This window comes from Pygocentrus nattereri, chromosome 8, assembly GCF_015220715.1.
Source record: "Pygocentrus nattereri isolate fPygNat1 chromosome 8, fPygNat1.pri, whole genome shotgun sequence".
Taxonomy (NCBI): Eukaryota; Metazoa; Chordata; class Actinopteri; order Characiformes; family Serrasalmidae; genus Pygocentrus; species Pygocentrus nattereri.
The window spans coordinates 7,237,601-7,254,091 of record NC_051218.1 but is presented as its reverse complement, the minus strand read 5'-3'; the positions used below and the strand labels follow the sequence as shown (position 1 = coordinate 7,254,091).

General features: G+C 38.1%; 2 protein-coding genes across 2 annotated transcripts in view; both read left to right on the top strand.

The window, feature by feature from the left end:
• The first annotated feature begins 2,324 nt into the window (after nt 1-2,324).
• On the top strand, nt 2,325-6,157 carry LOC108443056 (sodium/hydrogen exchanger 7-like). The gene is made up of 6 exons (XM_017723457.1): nt 2,325-2,391; nt 4,530-4,640; nt 4,731-4,892; nt 5,018-5,117; nt 5,847-5,938; nt 6,150-6,157. Exons 1-6 carry the CDS (start codon nt 2,325-2,327, stop codon nt 6,155-6,157), a joined length of 540 nt encoding a protein of 179 aa, XP_017578946.1.
• Nucleotides 6,158-7,157: 1,000 nt separating this feature from the next.
• LOC119263871 (sodium/hydrogen exchanger 10-like) overlaps nt 7,158-16,491 on the top strand; it is a 36,181-nt gene continuing 26,847 nt past the window's right edge. The window contains exons 1-6 of the mRNA XM_037540652.1: nt 7,158-7,337; nt 8,387-8,527; nt 10,485-10,582; nt 12,785-12,904; nt 14,013-14,208; nt 14,304-14,486. Of these exons, the coding sequence (XP_037396549.1) occupies nt 7,158-7,337; nt 8,387-8,527; nt 10,485-10,582; nt 12,785-12,904; nt 14,013-14,208; nt 14,304-14,486 (918 nt within the window). The remainder of the gene's footprint in view (nt 7,338-8,386; nt 8,528-10,484; nt 10,583-12,784; nt 12,905-14,012; nt 14,209-14,303; nt 14,487-16,491) is intronic.

Here is a 16,491-nt window from a genome sequence, read left to right as displayed (position 1 = left end):
TTAATTCACACATTCATGCCAGTGCTTATCTTCAGCTGTGCCTTTGAAATGGAGTCACACATGTTTTGGAAATGTCTTATACAGGTGAGGTTGTTGTTTAGAGCCTGAAATGTCAGTGTGTCACTATCTGTGCTGTGCATTAGCCTCTGTACACATAATTCATTACATACCAAAAGTATCGCTATTAATGATACAAAAATGCGAAATGTGTGGACACAATATTTTCACATCCAAACTATGCACACCAGATGCAGCGCTGTTCCTTTTTTGGCCTTTGCTTCTCATAATATAGACAAATTGGGTAGGCTACTTTCCATTTTGGAGAACGAATGGATTTTCACCACCTCATCCAGGAGCTGAAACTTCATGAGTGCTAATACATTCCTTCACAGAGAGGGCAAACTAAAACCGCCATTTGTGAAAAAGCTCTAGTTGCTGGGATGCAGCTGATCCATCATCTTGCATTTTGCTATGGCAACACCAGTGACAACAGTGATAAGTCGAGAGAGTTAATTTATTAATATCATCTTTGGAAAGGCCTTCATAGAGCAAGTCAGGCCACCGTAAATGCTGCTTGTTAATCAAGAGCTGCAGAGGCTTTAAAGCCCATATGTCAAACAGATCAGGCCCACTGGATAATTCTATGAAATTATTTTGATTTTCAATTAATATAGCCTGTTTCACAATATGCTGCACTACAATTCCCAGCATGCGCTGCAACATACTGTGTGCTGCCCACTGCCCCTCCCCCCCCAGTAACAATCTATCCAATTCCACACAAATCCATATCACCAACCACAGTAGCTACATTTCAGCTGTAGTCCAACCCAAATAAACGCTTAACTTATATATATATATATATATATATATATATATATATATATATATATATATATAAAAATATAAGTAATATATATACATATATATATATAAAAATATAAGTAATATATATACATATATTGCAGCTGTTGGAAGTAAACTTTGTATCTCCATTTTTGTCATTTTTCAGCGTTTGACATAATTAAAAATGTCTGTTGTCATTTACATTGTTTGTAAATTTCATGGTGAATGGTCCAGAAGAAACAGCCCAAAAAGGCTTGGAAAGACGTCTGGTTCCATAGACTTACATTAAATGTGGACCATTTTGGGGATACGAGGTTTTCTTTCGAGAGCAGCGATATTTTGAATGAACATTATTAGTTTATTAGAAATTCACAGTGCTGCAGTAGCAATGAGACAGCAAGGCACTCAACAAACAAGGTCCTAACCTTGGTAATTTCTTAACAAGCTTACAATTTGTGACTTATTGCCATATATACAATATATATAAAAAATAAAAAAATGAAGATAAAATAAAAACATAGGTGTTATCTGGCTCTGGCAGATTTGTTCAGATTTTTAAATATGGCCCTTTTAATAGTTGAGTTTGACACTCTTGCTTTAAAGTGATCAAAATCAGCAAAACATTAAATGTACACACTTGCCTCCTTACCTTAAATAAAGTTGATTAGCCATGACATGTTTTATGAAAGTCAGGACAAAATTCAGGCTTCAAGCTCGCTGTTGTTTTTAGCTATGGAAATGTTTGATAGTCTATGTTTATAGATAACAGTGAGTGTGTTTACATGCGCTTAATAATCTGATTACTGCAGAAAATCAGATTTTGTCAGTAATCCGATCATGTTAACATGCACTTGAGTAATCAGATAATGGGAAACTAAAAGAAGAATACCACTTTACCTGAAAATCTAGAAAATGAACAATATTTAAATCCTTTATTTCGTGTTTTGTTTCAGCACTGCTCCAACAGTGTTTTGCTGTATCTCGTAACATCCACCGTCTGATCTGGTGCGTGTGCAGATAAAGAAATCAGTTCAGAAATCAGATAGAAATCAGAGTAAGAGTTTACATGCACTGAAAAATCTGATTACTGAGCTCGAATCCAGCCACTTAATCAGATTTCTTAATCAGATTTTTAGTTTGGAGTATGGTGTTTGCATTACCTATTGAATAATCAGATAGCTGCAGAAATCTGATTATGATTGGATTATTGAGTGCATGTATACGCACTCGTTGAGTTGTACAGTGTCAGAAACCACATAATCAAGTTTATTAGAAATACTGAACAGCTCCACATGCTTTGAGATGCATCTGTGATGATTAAGCTGCAAAACTGATTACACCTTTTAAAGATCTGTTTTTATATGAGTGCCATTTCATTTGAACAGGTGCTGATTCTTGCGGTACCTGGGTGTTTACTCAGCACCTGCCTGACTGGAGTGGTAGTAGTGAAAATGTTTCCCAACTGGAGTTGGTACGTTGGCATGATGTTTGGAGCCATCGTCAGTACTCTCGATCCTTTCATCACTGCATCTCAGCTACACAGTCTTGGTAAGTACCTTCAGCCGTAACAAGAACAGAATCACCACAAGATGTGCTGAAAATATTAGCAGTTAAATTTGGAATTGTACATCAAAACAGCAGTGCATTTATTTTAAATCAGTGAGAATTCAACCAAACCTCACAGGATTTGCCAGGACTCGTAGTTTAGTCCAGCATCATTTCCACACTAAACGTGTACATTTGTATAGTGCTTTCAAGAAGTATGTTGCTTCTACACTACGTGCCGGAAGCCACAGTCACAGCAGACAGAGCGTGTGATAACTAAGCTGAGGCGGTTTTGTCAGTTTCACTATAACTTGTCATTATCAATGTGTTCTCAGTGTTGTCATTAGTTATTATTTGTAAATACTTTTGTCCAATGACAGGCTATGTTCTTTTTTTTTTCCGTTTCTCTATATTCATTAATGTATATTAACTGTAAAATCTTTTCTTCTGTTCATATCGCTTTGTTTGCATTATTGTTTTGCTATCCGGTGTTGACCAGAGAAGGATGGGTTCCTCCTTTGGGTCTTGGTTCCTCTCGAAGTTTCTTCCTCCTGCTCTGAGAGAATTTTTTGTGATGATGCCCCCTGGAACTTGGACCTGGTGTTTCTGTAAAGCTGTAAAGCTTATTCACTAAAAAGCACTGGATAAATAACTTTTGGCTTAATTTTTGTGAGCATTTGGTTTATGAGGTGTGACTAAGCTTTGGACCCAGAACGATTTAAGATACAAACATGCTCCACATATCGTTCAGCAGACCCACCTGTAATTAGCAAGCAGGACGTCATCGAGCTGTGACGTCAGCCTCAGTGAGTATTTCAGCTCAGTAAACCACCTAAAATCCTGATATAATTAACAAAGGGTTAAAACAGAGATATGATTCACAATCAGATCACTGATCAGACTCGGACCTACCATCCAGAGTGATTTCATCCACCTGTGACCATCAATCAACCAGAGATTAGCTACTGTTATACTACATCTCTGCTTTTAGCCTTCATATTATAAACAAAGGGCTTTCAGTTTAAATTGATTGAGTAATAAAAACTTACTGGACCCTATCTGGACTGAGCAGTTAATGACAATGAAGATGATGAAGATGAAGAGTATTAAAAATATCTGATATTAAATATGTTTGTAATTTGTAAAAATTTGTAATTTAAAATAAAACCTGTCTTGCTGTGTATCAGAGTTTTAGGACTCAGAATGATTCTAAGAGGACAGATAATCAATAAAAAACATGCCTGACTTATGTTTTTATTTTTTTGCATAATAACCAACAGAATGGATCACCATCAAAGTAAATTTTTTGGATCAGAAATGAAACAAATGCATAAACATATAAAATTTCTGTCAGAATTTACATGTCAAACAATGGCATCTCTGAGTAGCCCAGGGTCTCCTGAAAATATATTGAATGTGTAATGTGCTTCATTTAGCTTCCCGAAACTACTTTTATAGAGATAAACTTTTACTGATTTTCATCCTAAACCTAATATAACATACCTGGGTCTAACATTCTGATGCCTCAGACAACTGAATTGATCTTGCAGTGCAGAGAAGAAATAAACAGATCAACCAAAGGGCCTCACAATGTATCAGAAGTTCAATACTTTTAATATTTTCAGTACTTTTATTTATTTAAATAGGCTACCACTGCATTTTGCGTACATTCTTAAGAATAAAGTTGTTCTTGGGAGCAAACATGCTACAATAAAACATAATAACTTAGCTTAAAATGAATGAACCAGTTAGCATTATAGCATTTGTATCATGCTAATTGGTGGCCTTTCAGTTTAATTAATTGTTAGCATCATTAGCTTTTTTCCCCCGAGTGTTGGCCTTGTCGTCATGAGATCGGGAGTTCAGTCCCTGGTGATGCTACAGCTGTCCGTGGCCAGAAGTCCAAGAGAGCGCAGGCATCTGTTAGCTGACAGAACTGGTGGTTTTCGTTCGGTTGTCCGATAACATTGCATTAGTGGCAGTTCGAACATGCGGTGGCGCTTCACAGGGTCTCAGAGGAAGCCTGTGCTCACCTTCACCCTCCAACTGGGGGAGCCCTAACTATCAGCTGGAATTGGAGACGACTAAATTGGGAAAAATAAAAAAACTATCCCTGTAAAAATGATCTTTCTTTTTGACAGGAACAGCCAAGCCTCTAATTCTGATTATAGAGGGCGAGTCTTTGTTTACTGACGGCACCGCCTTCATCACATTTGAAGTGTTTAAAGATCTCGCCACTCATCAGATCAACGGTATTCGATGACATCTTTGTAAATATTCATCTATTTTTCTCGTTGTCTGTTGTTTGAGGTTTCTAAACATATCTGTTCTTTCATCCCCAGCTTCATATTTCACTGTGAAACTGGTTCTGAAGGTTTTGGGGAGTCCTCTTATTGGATTTATTATGTCAAAGATTGTTACCTTTTGGCTGTCACACGTCTTCGATGATGGGCTCATAGAAATAACGATCAGCCTCGCCATGACCTACATCTCATTTTATCTGGGTAAGTGATTCCTGAAGATGTTGGTTTAGTGTGTAAGCTGAATTTATAGCCTGTTCATTTTTAACACATTCTCTTTCTCAGTGCTACATCTTCATGTTAAAACACTTCTTTTTGTCCCTGAGTAGCTCAGTGGTTGGACATGTCTGGAGTTATTGCAGTTCTTATAATGGTGCTTCTGCTGGACACGATCACCTTCAGTCCTGAAATTGAAGTCTTCCTGTTACGGTTAGTATCTTAAAGGATACTCCAACATTTTCAACCTAACATCTGTGTGTCGATTTTGTAGTGTATGGTTGATTACCACAGACAGTACTTTTATTTAGGGATGTACTGATATTAATGACGTATACATAAACAACCTGGAATCAGCCAGAAATGAACCCAATACCATTCGCCAAGCTAAATAGGCTGTAAGATTCTTTACAGACTGGCTGGAACAAAACAACATTAATACTGATCTGGCAAAAACTGAAAAAACGGAGCTGAACTTGATATTCTGACAGTTTATGGCTCAGTCTGATTTGGTCAGACTCTGAAGATCAGACTCCAAATTTGGCGAAAGGTATTGGGTTAATTTCTGGCTGATTCCAGGTTGTTTAGATGTTCTTCTGTCACAGCTGCCAACTGAAAAGCTGCTCAGTGGTGACGTCAGTTTAGGAATTTAGTTTAAGGAGCTGGAGAACAAACTGCCGGCTGTGCAGCGAGTGGGCAGAGCTCATTACTCTGACATAGCAACAAGCTGCTCGTTAAGGAACTTTAATTTGGAGGAAGGAACTGAACATTAAAACATATTAAACTCCATGTTCACGGCCCAGTTTATTAATTTCTTACTTTATTTATTTAACTGTTGTTTTAAAGCAATAGAACACTCACATTGCTTCTTGTTCAATATGTTTTTATGTGATAATGATATTGATATATTGACAGGTTTCTCTTTTCCCTGGTTATGTGCAGATTCTGGGAGATGTTGACGTTCCTGGCCAACACTCTTATCTTCTTCATCAGTGGCATCGTCATTGCCCAGGCATTTCATAACGTGGCTTTTAGTGACTTTTTATACATTCTTGGTCTCTACTGTGCTGTTCAAGTGATAAGGTACTCCTTAAACCACACATGGAATGTTTGTCTTCCTTGTTCACTGTTACTAGTTTTATATGAAATATACTATAAAAATGAATGTTTTTACTATTATTATTATCATTACCTGAGTAAAGGTATTGGAGGGGTAGTAACGTGCTGTCTCCTGATTTGTCTTAGGCTGGTGACGGTTGTTCTGCTTTCGCCGCTGCTGTCCTGCTGTGGGTATGGCTTTAACTATCGCTGGGCCTTGGTTTGCATCTGGGGGGCAACTAAAGGGGCTTTCTGCCTCAGCCTCACCCTCATGGCTTATCAGGCAGAAGGACTGGACAAGTTACAAGTACGAGAAAAGGTAATTAGATTCACATGAGACCTTATTCATATGTTAACTTACATGATAATTTGTGGCAATAACTCACATTAATACAGACAGACATGTAATGAAATAGAGCAGAATGTATTTATAGGGAAGAAATAAAATGAACAGCTCAAGTTGTGAAGTTGTCATATATACTGTGTATAACATATTTTGTTGCTTATTTCTTCATTTGAAATACATTAATCCTCTGTGTTCCAGATTTTAGTGCTTTCCTCCGGAATGGTCCTTCTCACCCTTATTATTAATGCAACCACAATGAATATGTTTCTGAAAGTTATCGGTAAGGTTTAACATATTTTAGGATACCAAGAATCTCTTGGTAATCTTTAAATGGTCCTGTTTAAAAAGAAAATGTGTATTATTAGTCAAGACGAGAGTTTTAGAAAATGTTTTTTAATGTTTATAACAAAACCTCAGATCTCCACAATGGTAACTTTACAGGAGAAGGAAAAAGCAAACTTTATTTTAATACAAGTCAATGGAACCAGACGTTTTTCCAAGTCATTTTGGGCCGTTACTTTTCCTCTATTCTTCAGGAAACTTATACATAATATAAAGGAGACCAGGCATTTTCAAATGTCAAATTGAAAAACAGCACAAATGGAGATACAAGGTTTTATTTCAACAACTGCAATATATGTAGATAGATAGATAGATAGATAGATAGATAGATAGATAGATAGATAGATAGAATCTGTGGATGATAGAGCAAAATTGATTGCATATATGAACTTTGTATACAAACAAATACATTTTTACATGATCATATATTTACCTGTTGTTGGCTATTTATTTTCACATTGGCAGGCATGCGTGATATTTCAGAGCCTAAACGCATGGCCATGAACACCGCGCTGCTGCACATGAAGAAGAACGCTCAGAGCACCTTCAACATGCTCAAAGGTGACCGGTTTTTGGCCGATGCCAACTGGGAGATGGTAGAACATCAAGTACTCATCGATGACCCATACAGAACTCCAGACAATACGGTTCGTGTGAGAAAAGGACCAAACTTTCATTTTCAGCCCATTCGTTATTCACAACTGCAGCAGTTCAGTCTGCACTGGTAGGGTTGAGTTAATGGGTCAGACTAGAAAAGTTAGTTAACAGCATTAAAAATTGATGGCAGTCTTATTTTCCAGAAACAGCTGTTTTGTTTTTTCATATTTATAATTTTTTGACATCAAAACAAACGGAAAAGAGTCAGAAGTGCAGTCGCAATCTGTTGAAACAGAATGTAAGCCAAGCGCAAATCGTCCCCTTGGAATAATAAAGTTGATTTTTCACATGTTCTTAATCTGAGACAAATTCTTAACATTATGTTGGGTGTTTTTCAACTTGTGTGCATACTTTATCTAGAAAACAAAGAGGTTCTCCAAAGTCAAACTAGTTTAATCCTATAAGTTTCTGTCTGCGAGCCAGTCAGCACTTCGAATACACACAAGAGGAGCAGTCGGGTTCTGCTTCTTTGTCCTGTCATCGCTCTGCTCAGTGATGGCAGGAAAAGTTCTTAAATATTTCTGAAACATGAAACCAGGTGCCTGTCTTCTTACAGCTCTGAAAAAGTCTTATATTCTTATATTTAATGAATATTAAGCCTTAAAAACTTTTTGAACATTTGAACTGATGTTTCTGTTTAACTAAAGGAGACTTAAATTAATGGTTCCTAAAACTGACCTCTGCACTGGACAAAACATTTAGCACTGACTTTTGTGCTAAATGATGAAGATGAAAAAAGCGATTTATCCTAAAATGAGAAATAGATAATAAAAATAAATGTCATAAATGCCTTAGAGAGCATTAAATTTAACTTTGATAATGTAGACACTCTGTTGCAAAACTGATTTTATATTTTAAAACAAATTGCAAGTTACAGTTTGTAACCTAGCATGCCTGATTTAACTCATCATATATTTATAAGTCCTTTTATTGGTCTAATAAGAACAGAGCAGGCGTGGGGTTCTAACTGGCGTAGAGCAGTTTGTGGAGGAGTTAACTGATGATACATGGTCTCTAAATCTTTTGTGTTGATCTCTAGGTGAAGATTGAGGAGTTCAGTCCCAGTGTGAGGGTCACCAAGTGTCCAGACTGTGACAGTAGCGTCCCCTTAGTCCCGTCGCCACGGAAACTGGATGATATGATGGAGGAGGCCCGTGTGCGCATCCTGACGGCCCTAAAGGTTCGTACGTGCACACTTATACACTGTAAATGTTAGCAGTATAATTAACTACCTTTGTAACTAAACTAGACAAATTTTTCCTCATTATTTTAAAATAAAACACTGTAAACATTGTTTTATATTGTCACGATTGGCCCTCCCAGTCCTGTCCAGGTGCTTCTGTTTTGGTTTTCAGTCCTGCCCTCTTGTTTCATGGCTCCACCCCTGATTGTTCCCACCTGTTTCCCACCTGTCCCTCGTTGTCCTGGTTTGTATTTAAACCCTGTGTTTGCCCCTTGTGTTTGCTGGCCTTTGTGCTGTTTGATGCACTGGTCGTGTTTTTATGTTGGTTCGGTGTTTCTGTGTTTATCATGTCTGACCTGCATTCTGTTCGTGTTGGCTATTTGAACCTGGACCGCCTTGACTATGACCCTGGATTTGCCCACAATAAAAGTCGCTTAATTCAGCACATGCGTCTGCCTTCTTACTCCCTGGCGTTACAAAAATACTGTTAATATTATACTGTTTACTTCCCAATCCGTACAGTTTATAAATGGCCTGCAAAGACCAGCCTATTTTCAATTTGTTGTTTTATGCAATTCATCCAGCCTACAGCAAAAAAGCCAATCAAAAGTACTCATATACATGTATCCGTTTTAAAGACACAGTAACAAATACAGCCAGTTTAATTCTAAGGGATACAGAGAGATATTATGTAAAAAAAAAAAAAAAAAAATTATATTATTGGCATATAAACTTACAAAAACTTCAGGAATTTACTCAAACAATTTAAATGTTCAGAAAAGAAATGTAAATAAAAAAGCAAATATTAGTGAATTTCTAACAAACATAGCTTAGAAACAGCGGTGGACTGTAACAAACTATATGTACCTCATTAATGTTCTGGAGTACTTTTCGAAGTATCTGTACTTTATTGAAGTATTTGCATTTTATGATACTTTTGCTTCCATTAAAAACATTGTATAGTAAAATGTTGGAGGGGAGATTGAAATTTTCCCTGTTTCCCGAAGCAAAGATACGAGAGGAAATGTGGTTATGTCTGTGATATTTTAAGAATTGTTAAATAATATTTTGTGTTATTTGATAATGATTTGATAACTCACAGCATTTTAAGAATACTGGAAAGCAATTTTTTTGTACTTTAACTGCAGTGGAGATCAGATTTTCCAGTTTTATCTGCACTATAAGTACTTAAGTGTTGTACTCACTTAAGAGCTTCATCCACCACTGTAACGCGGAGCGAGGAGACGGACACATACGCTGAGATAAGCGAGATATATTAAGGGCAAATCCAGGGTCATAGTCAAGACAGTCCAGGGTCATAGAGCCAACACATATAGATCAGGGGGCAGACATGACATAAACCAGAATAAACACAGCAAACAGAATCAAACAGCACAGAGATTCAAACAAAGACCGGCAAACACAAGAGGCAAACACAGGGCTTAAATACACAGGGATAACGAGGGTCAGGTGAAAACAATCGGGGCAGAGTAACCAAACAGGGGGCAGGACTAAAACCAAAACAAACGCACATGGACTAAACCAAAACACAACACTTGGACAGGACTGGGATGGGCCAATCGTAACAACCACTGCTTAGAAGCATTTCTTATAAGAATTCTTACAAGAATTTTTCTTATACTTAAAGACGGTTGTAATGTTCAGAATATGACAAGCCCTACTGTTTGCAATAAGCCAAAATAATTTCAGATGTGCCGAAGTAAAGGCAGGTAGTGACCAACATCAGCCTTATTTCCAAACCCCACTGAGTCAAATTGAACCTGACTCGTTCCACACCTCTCGCTGTGTTCTCTTCCACTATGGCTTCACCAATTACTCTATTACATCTTCCCCAGTCAGGACTGACAAGGTTATAATGTCACCCCAGGGTCACAACGGGCTCCAAAAAATCACTGACTCAGTGCTCACTGCTTTACTGTCTGCTTATCTTCAGGAGAGCTACTGGAAGCAGTACAGCTCCGGAATGCTGAACAGGAAAGCCGCAAGGATCCTCGTCAACATGGCCGAGATCATGACCGACCACAAAGGAAAGTCAGTGATTCACCACACCTAGACCCATTATTCAGCTTTGGAGCATTATCTTCTCTTATCTCTTGGCTGTGAGACATAACCATCATCTTTTCATCCAATGGGTCATCTTTGTTTTCTCCAAGACATGGTAGTTAGTGGGCTTGAGGAAAATTGGGTCATCACAGTTATTTTTAAGGTGCTAAAGCCAATGACAATTCACAGCAAAGTACACTGAATAAAGTGTATTGAATTTATACAGTAATGTACATAATTTTCACATGAATGATGTTTGTATCTAAATGGTAACTTTACAGGAGAAGGGAGAAACAAACTTTATTTCAATGTAAGTCAATGGAGCCAGACTTTTTTCCAGGTAATTTTGGGTCATTTCTTTTGGTCCACTTATTGTAAAATTTACACACAGTGTAAAGGGCAACAGGCATTTTCAAATTATGTCAAAAACTGAAAAACTCCAAAATTTAAAATCCCATTTTCTGTTTGCGGCAAAGGAAGAAGTAAAAACGTTCAAAGGGCTTGAGTGTCTCCTACAGCTGTCAAAGTTGTTGCTTAGCAACGGCGTCTCAGTGGAGTGATACAGTGTCTGAGAAAAACTTGTGATGTTATGGTGAAACAACAGCACAATTAGAACGCCTCTAACCAATCAGCTTGTGTGGCCAGAACTAACTGTTGTATAAATAATATATATATTTTTATATAGAGAACTGAAGTCTTAGGTGCCTAAGCACATTATTTAAAACCATTTATCTGGGCAGTAAGTTTGCTTGTGCTTGTAAAAACACCACATATCATTTGAATAAATACAAATGAGCATAAAATACAGTAAATCCCATATCAACAAGACAACAAGAATTTTTTGTTTTCAAAAGAGTAGTTGATGCCTGGTGAGCGAGTCTCTTGTGAGCGAGTCTCTTGGTCTCTTGGAAGTATTGATTAGCCAAATCAGGTATTGGATGATAACTACAAATAATATTGCGCCTCCTTGAGGAACAGTTTAGAAAACATCATATGAAAACTTTGCCATACATAAAATCACTACTTATTGATATTATTTCTATTTGTTCTTATAAATGCACATTTTTCTATTTATTCACCTGAACATAAGTAAACTGATTTTTATTGTATAGAAATTACGCTGCTGTTCTTTGTGCAGTTTACACAACAGCCTTATTTTAGTTGCAGTACTGCAATAGAGATGAGATATAAGTAGGGTGTAAGCAGATTTGAGGTACCTGGCCTCAGTAATTGCCCCTAATCATGCACTTAAACTTCATGATGTATGACTTTAAGTGTGCTTGACACATTATGACCTGAGTTTTGAGCATTTCACTGCATGTCAAGAAACAAAAAGTAATCCAGCATTTAAAAATATATGATATGTAATATGTACAAAATGCAATTATTTTATATTAATTTAGCGAGGGAAATGTTTAAGGGGAGTGTAATATTTGCTTCCTAACGGTCGGTTGCACTACAGGCATAATTATGGATGTAAGCAGTGCATTTCCCAAAATATTCCATTAGTTTAGACTTGCTGTAGTTCGAATAAGGGAATCAGGTGGATCTGCAATAAAACTTGATGTATAAAACTTTTGATTTCACTGTCCTGTGAAGACAAAACAGCTCTGGACTGCCTCACATTTTACTTTTTGGTGACAGAACATAGTTAATCTTTCAGCATTTAAAACAAACTCCTCAGGGGAACAGCAACTTTCACAAGAAACAGAAGTGTGTAAACACTGAGTGAAACAAGTTGAATAGAAATACAGGCGTTCCTATCACTTCAGCCACCACAGAAAGTTGTGTCACTTAATCTTTGTCATTATTGCCAAGATTGAAACTGGAGGATGAGTCCAGAACTGTTGGAGAACCAAACATGCAACAATGTGGGAGTCTAAACTAAATAAAGGATATAAATGATTGATGGAAAAACTCCTTCACAGCTGTCCAAGTACAGTAACGTTAGCTAACATCCACAGAGGGATAAATCAATGGATGGTGAAAATAACTAGAACCTAGAATATCGTGTTTTATGAATATTTCTTTAAGTATCATGATATTATGTTTTTTGCCATATAATCTACCTCTAATGTGTAACCATCTTTAGTCTAAACTAATTAACAATCACTCAGTGCACCACTATTACTCAGAATGGGCATGGTAAATAGTGGACAGATGTAATTCAGAAATGTTTGTTTCCCTCAGGTTCATGACTGTGCAGGATATAAAGAAGTACTGGGAGCCGCAAGGAATCTTTGTAGCCCTGCAGAAGAAATTGGAGGACTGCCTCTATAACGTCAACATTGACAAGCTGAGTCCTCCACGGTAATTCCTGATAACCTGTTGCTTCTGAATCACAGAAAATACACCTTACAGCTAAACAGGGCATAGTTTCCATGGGGATTGTGATCTAGAGCAGTATTTCCCAGGCCTGGTCTTGGAGGTACACTGTTTTGCACATTTCTGTGTTTTCACTGTTCCCAACAAACCTGACCTAGCTGCTTAGCTCCTTAATATCCCCTTACTGAGTCTTAGTGGGTGTGGTAAAGCAGAAAAAGCACTGAAATGTGCAGTTGCATCATGTGTAGTTATACTGCATCCATTCACTCGTTTTCATGGTTACACTAAACCCATTTCCATAGTTATACTACACCCAGTTCCACCGTCACAATACACATACGTCTTTGGTTACACTACACCCTTTTCTATAGATATGCTACACCCATTTCTATGGTTACACTACATCCTTTTCGATAGATACGCTACACCCATTTCTATGGTTACACTACATCCTTTTCTATAGATACACTACATCCATTTCTATGGTTACATTACACCCGTTTCTATAGATACACTACACCCTTTTCTATGGTTACACTACACGCCTTTTTCTATAGATACGCTACACCCATTTCTGTGGTTACACTACACCCGTTTCTATACCATTTCCATGGTTAACATATACCCATGGTTACACTAACCCAATTTCTGTAGTTACACTGCATCCATTCACTCATTTTCATGGTTACACTAAACCCATTTCCATAGTTACACTATACCCAGTTCCACAGTCACAATACACTTATGTCCTTGGTTACACTACACCCTTTTCTATAGATACACTACACCCATTTCTGTGGTTACTCTATGCCCATTTCCATAGTTATGCTATACTCATTACATGGCTGCACTATATACAGTAACATAGAAAGGCACATAATGTTTATGGAACAGAAAAAGATGAAAGGAGCTGTAAGTCTTCTAATGAGAGCATAATCTGTTTTGTCACTGACTTTTATCACAACAATGTAACCTACTCTGGTTAGGCATTACCTGATAAGTAGTGAACGTCCACTCTGGAAATCAATACCACATCCAGTGCAACTAGCAATATTTTGCTTTCTGAATCGCTGAATCTTGTATTTGACTGCAGGAATGCTGTGCAGAAGCTGTGCTGGCAGATTGTCTTTAGTGTCCCCTTTGAGTCTGTCATTTACATCTTAATCCTGCTTAACATTTTTCCCATCATTATTGAGTTCGTCCCAATGACCAGCGATGAATACAGCCAGGAGCTCCACGTGGTGAACTACATCTTCTTTAGCTGCTATGTTGCTGAAGCTGTGCTAAAGGTAGGATCTATTATGATACCATTTGTGTTTAAACAGTAGGTGTTTCCCAGCACAGCCCCGTATGTTAAGGCCAACTTCTGTATATGTTTCAACAGGCACTGGCCATGAGGAAAGCTTACATTTTGAACCCCTGGAACCAGTTTGATCTCTTTATCATTGTACTGGCTGTTGTAGACATAATCATTAACGACTTTGCCGCAAGCTTAGAAGTGCAAATGTTCCGAATCATACGAGTGTCTAAAATGTTCCGCCTTACCAGAGCCCTGCGTCTGATTAAGGTATGCTGAGTTCCACTGATCTCTTTAGAGTTGCAGTCAAAGGTACTGACGTTAGTAGTGAAGATATTACTGAATCTTGAATAGTCAAAATACAGTGCAGGGTTAGACAGCATTAGTATTATTATATATTACATTATTATATTACATTAATTAATTAATATATATATATATATATATATATATATATATATATATATATATATATATATATAATGTATGTACACACACACACATAATGTATAATGTATGTACACACACACACACACACGCTATATTGCCAAAAGCATTTGATCATCTGCCTTCAAACACATATGAACTTGAGTGACATCCCATTCTTAATCCATAGGGTTTAATATGATGTCGGCCCACCCTTTGCAGTTATAACAGCTTCAACTCTTCTGGAAAGGCTTTTCGCAAGGGTTAGGAGTGTGTTAATGGGAATTTTTGACCATTCTTCCAGAAGCACATTTGTCAGGTCAGACACTGATGTTGGACGAGAAGGTCTGGCTCACAGTCTCCGCTCTAATTCATCCCAAAGGTGTTCTGTTGGGTTGAGGTCAGGACTCTGTGCAGGCCAGTCAAGTTCTTCCACACCAAACTCGCTCATCCATGTCTTTATGGACCTTGCTTTGTGCACTGGTGCGCAGTCATGTTGGAACAGGAAGGGGCCGTCCCCAAACTGTTCCCACAAAGTAGGGAGCATGAAATTGTTCTAAATCTCTTGGTGCTGAAGCATTAAGAGTTCCTTTCACTGGAACTAAGGGGCCGAGCCCAACTTCTAAAAAACAACCCCACACCATGATCCCCCCTCCACCAAACTTTACACTTGGCACAATGCAGTCAGACAAGTACCGTCTCCTGGCAACAGCCAATCCCAGACTTGTCCATCGGATTTCTAGACGGAGAAGCGTGATTGGTCACTCCAGAGAACACGTCTCCACTGCTCTAGAGTCCAGTGGCGGTGCTTTACACCACTGCATTCAACACTTTGCATCGCGCTTGGTGGAAATCCATAAAGCTCTCTACACTGTTCTTGAGCTGATCTGAAGGCCACATGAAGTTTGGAGGTCTGTAGTGATTGACTCTGCAGAAAGTTGGCATCCTCTGTGCACTATGCGTCTCAGCATCCGCTGACCCCACTCTGTCATTTTACGTGGCCGACCACTTCATGGCTGAGTTGCTGTCGTTCCCAGTCGCTTCCCACTTATAATACCACTGACAGTTGACTGTGGAATATTTAGTAGTGAGGAAATTTCTTGACTTGACTTGAGTTGTTGCACAGGTGGCGTCCAAACACGGTACCATGCTGGAATTCACTGGGCTCCTGAGAACGACCCATTCTTTCACTATTGTTTGTAGAAGCAATCTGCAGGCCTAGGTGCTTGGTTTTATAAACCTGTGGCCATGGAAGTGATTGGAACACCTGAATTCAATTATTTGGATGGGTGAGTGAATACTTTTGGCAATATAGTGTATATAACTTGGGATAGTATGTAATTGTCCAGTATATAATTGTACATACACGTAATGGGTGTTTTATTAGGTAATAACTTATTAGGTAACACATCATAAATCTGACAATTTTTTCTTAAGAATAAATGTAAGAACATTTTGGTGAATTAGGCCTGTTATCCTTTTTTCAGCTGACAATATAGTTAGAACACCCTGTAGTTCTATAGTTACAGACTGTAGTCCATCTGTTTCTCTGCAAACATTGTGACCATGTTCTTCAGTGGTCAGGACCCACACAGAGCAGGTATTATTTGAGTAGTCAGCCATTCTCAGCACTGCAATGACATTCACATGGTGGTTTGTTGTGCTGGTGCAAGTGGATCAGACACAGCAGTGGATCTGCTGGAGTTTTGAACACTTCAGTGTTGCTGCTGGACTGAGAACCAAAAACATCCAGCTAACATCGTCCTTTGGGCAGCGTCCTGTGACCACTGATGAAGGACTAGAGGATAACCAGGACAAATTGTGCAGCTGCAGATGAGCTGTCGTCTTT

What these genes read in the sequence shown, in the direction of transcription:
- LOC108443056 (XM_017723457.1), top strand. Translation starts at nt 2,325, where the DNA reads ATGATGTTTGGAGCCATCGTCAGTACTCTCGATCCTTTCATCACTGCA. An exon ending in CGCCACTCATCAGATCAACG is followed by an intron (nt 4,641 to 4,730) that starts GTATTCGATGAC and finishes TTTCATCCCCAG; the next exon opens with CTTCATATTTCACTGTGAAA. An exon ending in CTACATCTCATTTTATCTGG is followed by an intron (nt 4,893 to 5,017) that starts GTAAGTGATTCC and finishes GTCCCTGAGTAG; the next exon opens with CTCAGTGGTTGGACATGTCT.